This window comes from Mandrillus leucophaeus, unplaced genomic scaffold (assembly GCF_000951045.1).
Source record: "Mandrillus leucophaeus isolate KB7577 unplaced genomic scaffold, Mleu.le_1.0 Scaffold383, whole genome shotgun sequence".
Lineage (NCBI taxonomy): Eukaryota > Metazoa > Chordata > Mammalia > Primates > Cercopithecidae > Mandrillus > Mandrillus leucophaeus.
The window spans coordinates 1111028-1117027 of NW_012104065.1; the positions used below are offsets into that span (position 1 = coordinate 1111028).

The 6000-nt window shown below is 40.5% G+C and overlaps 1 protein-coding gene across 1 annotated transcript in view; it reads right to left on the minus strand.

Annotated features, from left to right (window-relative positions):
- GUCY2C (guanylate cyclase 2C) overlaps window positions 1-5004 on the minus strand; it is a 103552-nt gene extending 98548 nt beyond the window's left edge. The window contains exon 1 of the mRNA XM_011990839.1: window positions 4622-5004. Within this exon, the coding sequence (XP_011846229.1) occupies window positions 4622-4838 (217 nt within the window). The 5' untranslated portion in view covers window positions 4839-5004. The remainder of the gene's footprint in view (window positions 1-4621) is intronic.
- Between the last annotated feature and the right edge of the window lie 996 nt (window positions 5005-6000).

Genomic DNA, 6000 nt, shown 5'->3' on the forward strand with positions numbered 1-6000 from the left:
ACCACCATGAAGGACAGTGAAAATGACACTTTAAAATCCAGTGCTCCAGGCAGCCCATGACTGATACAGCTAAACTGAAGTAGAAACTCGGGCACAGTGCCTGGGAAAAAGGGAACCAACATCTGTTGAGTGTGACCTTGCACAAGTGACTTCCCTACTGAAGCCCCAGTTCCTCATTCACTTATTAACAGAATAGAGCCAGGTGATCTCTTTCACTATATGCCTAGCTTTGGGCTATGATTTTTTACAGGTATTTTTTCACTTAATCCTCTCTGAATCCTTCAAGGTAATATTTTGTCATCCTTATTTAAACATGAGACAATGGAGGTCTGGAGAGGTAGATTAACTTGTTTAAGGCTACACAGCTAGTAAGTAGTAGGGCAGGGATTTGAACTTAGGGAAGTCTAATTCTAGAACTTAATATGCTGTAGAACAGCAGTTCTCCAAGTATGAGCCACTGAGGTACCCTTAGTCCCTTTCAGGGGATCCATGAGGTCAAAGTTATTTTTATAATTATACTAAGACATTCCTTACTTTTTCCAGTCTCCTTCTCTGATGAGCATATGATAGGGTTCTCCAGAGGCTATATGACATATATTATTGCAACAGATTGAATGTAGAAGCCAATATGAGAATATAGATATCTACCATTAAGCTTGACATTAAAGACATTTGCAAAAGTGTAAACCAGTCTTCTCACCCACTTGTTTTTTTTTTTTTTTTTGGCTTGAGAAATATAGATTTTCTTTAATAAAAATATTATTTATGCTAACAGGTATTTATTTGTTATTTTTGATGAATTTATAAACAAATGTTTAAAATGTTTCTCAGTTTTAATTTTCAGTACAATCAATACTGATGCATGTAATCACATAAACGTAACTCTTCAGCACCCTCAATAATTTTAAAGAGTTTAAAGAGGTCCTAGGCCAGGCGCGGTGGCTCATGCCTGTAATCCCAGCACTTTGGGAGGCTGAGGCGGGCGGATCACCTGAGGTCAGGAGTTCGAGACCAGCCTAACCAGTATGAAGAAACCGCGTCTGTACTAAAAATACAAAAAATTAGCTGGGTGTGGTGGTGCATGCCTGTAATCCCAGCTACTCGGGAGGCTGAGGCAGGAGAATCGCTTGAACCTGGGAGGTGGAGGTTGCGGTGAACCGAGATCACACCACTGCATTCCAGCCTGGGCAACAAGAACGAAACTCTGTCTCAAAAAATAATAATAATAAATAAAAATAAATAAATAGGTCCTAATACCAAAATATTTGAGAACGGCTTCTATGGAGCGTAGTATAATATGCTGCCTCTCAATATTTTACTTGTATGTGTACTACTTTCTCTTATTTTTAATTTGATGGGGGTAATATCTTCCTTTTTATCACTCCAGAACTCAAGTGATTTCTCTAGAAAATACTAAACATTTTTTGGACAATGACATAACTTCAAATCAAAGGTTTACCTTTAAAATAAGCCATTTCTCCCACTGCAACTTTTCATCCTCTCCTACCGGCACTGTCCGTCCCACAATGATATCTCATTCCTGGGAGGATGGGAAAGCTGAACAATATGGGATGAGCTCAGAACTCTCTCTTCCTATCGAAGGCTTTAAGGATGGGGTTGGACCAACATGGACCAACATGAAGCTGAAGCCTCTGGTGGGACCGGCTCAGCACGAGGGAGCACACCCAGGGTATGGGTCATGTGATTAGCCTTGGAACCATATATTCTCAGGGAGGTGATGTCATGAAGTCGAAGGAATCTCTTTTTTTCATGTTCTTTCCCACTAGATCCTGAATGTTCTTCAAGACCCTCAAAGCTTTTCTGATTCCTAGAAAAAATACTGGTCATTTCCCCTTTGAACATCACCTATAATGCCTGAACTTTTACTTGTCTTCAATGTAATCCTCAGATATATTGTCTTAGAATTTTTCCCACATAATGATGCTCAACATGTTTAGAACACGAGCTATCTTTCCCTCCAACACCTGTACGTTTTGTGTTTACTATGCATGCATATCCATCCAACAAAATGCATTAACAGATGTAAAAGTCTCGGCATCACAGCTCATTCCTTCATCTCCAAAGAGCTCTCCACTTAAATGATCCATTTAACAACTTGCCCACTAATAACTGTATTTTACAAATGACATGAGTGAAACCTGGAGATGATAAACAACGCACCCAATGTCACTCAGCTGTAAATAATGGAGTAGGAATTCAAATTCAGGTTGTATGAGTCAGGGACCAAGGCTCTAACTAATATACTATTTAATTATTTTAGGTGCTTGGTAATATGTTCTAGCAGTAGCAACAGCACAGCAACAATAAAAACAACTACATTAACGTCCTCAACAATAACAACAATGACAACAAAAACTACTATTTATTGAGTTCTCACTATGTTTCAGTCAATGAAGGAGGTACTTTATATGAGTTTTCTGATTGAATCCACTTGGTATCCATATGAGGTAACTACCACTTATTCTAATTTATAGGTTTGGAACTCAGGTTCCAAATTTAGCTGCTTAAGGTCATACCTGTCATAGAATGCTCTGGCTGGAAAATAAATCAAGATCTGTCAGGTTCCAAATATCTGCTTCTAACCGTAATGTTCCACTGCCTTGTTTTAGTTAGAAAGTTAGTTCACACTGGGTAAAGATATTACGATGGATTCCAAAGAGTGACCCATGTACTCCCTGGGATCAGATAGATGTGGGTCTGAATTTCACTTCAAACAGACAACCTAAATACCTTAGCAAAGTTGTTGAACTCCTACTGTGAAACCAGTGTCAACCATGCTAACGTCACAGAGCAGTGGTGATTAAAGTGGTGATGTAATTGAAGTACCTAGAACTTAGCTACCCCATGACAGGTACTTAGTAACTGAAGAAACCAAGGTTCAGGGAGACTAACCCAGGATCACAGAGAGAGAAAACTTTGGGGCAGGAATCCCAATCCAGGTCCTCAAAGGACAAATCAAGTGTTCTTTCCATTGCACCACATTGCCTTGGTAAATAAGGGGATTTTATGACCTCCTCGTTCCATTATGGCTCTAGATCAGATCCGTTCACTTATGTGTGAATCTAGTTTCAGAATTGCAGAGATGTTGTGTGTGCACAGAAGTAACTTATTATTCATATCTGAACAGCTGGCCTACTTCCACAGAATTTTAAATAGAGACAATTAAGACATACCATCCTTAAAACCACAAATAACCATTAAGATGCATTAAATACTCATTGACTCAGTAAGTCTATTTCTGGTAATCTAATCTCAGGGAATGCAGAAAAACTACATGAAAATACTCATTGAAGTATTATAAAAATAATGAGAAGTTTAAAACAGATGAAATATCCTACATCAGAGAATTATTATATATATTAACATATGTATCCCCCAAATTAGGTAATTTATATCCAGTGGATATGATATATACTTGATATTATAATATCCAGTGGATATTACACATCAATTCACGTGATGACTAGAAAGGCCATGCCGCTCTTGGAAAGTCACTTGTGCAATAATGTGAAGTGAACCAGAAGGATTCAAAATTGTTTCTATGCCATAGTGATCACCAACCACATTCTTAAAAACAGGAAACTAAGAAGCACATGAAAACAGACTGGAAACATCCAGGTGGCTGGGAATCATGGATGCTTTTTTTCCCCCTTTATTTTACACATTTTATGTAATGTTATAAAATTTATGTTTATAACTAAAAGATACAATGAAGAACTGCAACAATGAATTTGATTGCAAATGTTTTATATTAACTATGTCTGGTAATGACAGCCACAGGATATGTAAAGAGTGAACAGGCTACCCTGTCTCTACTAAAAATACAAAAATTAGCCGAGCGTGGTGGCAGGCACCTGTAGTCCCAGCTACTCGGGAGGCTGAGGCAGGAGAATGGCGTGAACCCGGGAGGTGGAGCTTGAAATGAGCCAAGATCATGCCACTGCACTCCAGCCTGGGTGACAAAGTGAGACTCCATCTAAAAAAAAAAAAAAAAAAAGAGTGAACAGTCTAGAGACAAATGTCTTTGGATAAAAGGCCCAAAGAAAGACTTGGTGTCTATGTGAAACTGACTGAATTCATCTTCTTCATTAGTATCCCTGTGAAATCTTAGGTCTAGACCAAATCTTACCTCTGTGTACAGAAGGAAACATGATGCCTTCCTGGAACTGGGCAATAAACTGAGTTTATTTTTATTTATTTTCTTTTTGAAGAGATGGAGTCTCGCTATGTTGCCCAGGCTGGTCTTGAACTCCTGGGCTCAGTGTCCCTCCTTCCTTGGCCTCCTAAAGTGCTGGGATTACAGACGTGAGCCACAACATCTGGCCTAAACCCAGTTTTAACTGGGACATTTCACTGCTGTGAACACTTTACATTTCCTGAGTCAGGGCTAGTCCCAGAGCAAGGTGAAGTGTGAGTGAGCACAGCATAATAGGGTTCAAATTCTACTCTCTAAGGATCTACTGTCATGAAATAGAGGTTTAGGGACAGCCCTTAGAGAAAGTTGTGTGATCAGACAAAGAACACAAGGTCTTTGCTTAGTAACATTTTGTCCCCAGAGGTAGTAACAGAGTGGAGGAGGATTCTATTAACATTTTCTTACCAGCGTTTTGCAGACGTCCTCTCACTATTTCCAGCCCCTCATTCACCGCATCTTCCACGTTTTCCAGGGGCTCTGCAAAGGCTGAGTTGTCCATCATCAGGACGCTGATTTCATAGCTGCCATTGTGGCAGTTCTGACTCACCTGGGAAGTCAGGTACAGCCACCGAGGCTGGAAGAGCAGTGACCACAAAACCAAGTCCAACAGCAACGTCTTCATGACCCCGATCACGTTAGAACCATACTCCTTGTGCCTACTTGCTTTGCTCTGTTGGGCTCCTTGGGAGGCAGGGAATCCAGATGGTCAGCCTCTAGTGGAGTCCCTCAGCCCACTCTTCCCCACGCTTCTCTCTGGTCATGCCCAACTGGTCACATGGGCCGTGGAATACAGCCTGCTTGCCAGTAATTAGCAGCTACATTATGGCAGGAGATAAACCAAAGTTCACTTTGTGTTTGCACCCAGAAAGGTCAGAGCTATAAACAGAGATTACCTGGGCCTCACCCAATAAAAATGCAATAATTTTTGACGCATCACTGGGAAGAGGGAAAAGAGAAAGAGGGCAATATATCACATACATAACAAACTTTGTGAAATGGAAAATAAAGGTCAAAGGGCTTTAGGAAAACACAGCTACAATGGACTATTAGTGCTTAGGTTTTAGCTGCACATCGAAATGAAATCCTTAACTAGGAAGAGCTGTGTTTCAGTCACTCAAGCAGCAACTGTAAGTTGCTGGGATACATGTGCAGAACATGCAGGTTTGTTATGTAGGTATACACATGTCATGGTGGTTTGCTGCACCCATCAACCTGCCATCTACATTAGGTATTTCTCCTAATGCTATCCCTCCCCTAGCCCCCCACCCCCTAACAGACCCCGGTGTATGATTTTCCCCTCCCTGTGTCCATGTGTTCTCTTTGTTCAGCTCCCACTTATGAGTGAGAACATGTGATATTTGGTTTTCTGTTCTTGTGTTAGTTTGCTGAGAATGATGGTTTCCAGCTTCATCCCTGTCCCTGCAAAGGACATGAACTCATCCTTTTTTATGGCTGCGTAGAATTCCATGGTGTATATGTGCCACATTTTCTTTATCCAGTCTATTATTGATGGGCATTTGGGTTGGTTCCAAGTCTTTACTATTGTGAACAGTGCTGCGATAAACATGTGTGTGCATGTGTCTTTATAGTAGAGTGATTTATAATCCTTTGGGTATATAGCCAGTAATGGGATTTCTGGGTCAAATGGTATTTCTGGTTCTAGATCGTTGAGGAATTGCCACACTGTCTTCCACAATGGTTGGACTAATTTACTCTCCCACCAACAGTGTAAAAGCGTTCCTATTTCTCCACATCCTCTCCAGCATCTGTTGTTTCCTGACTTT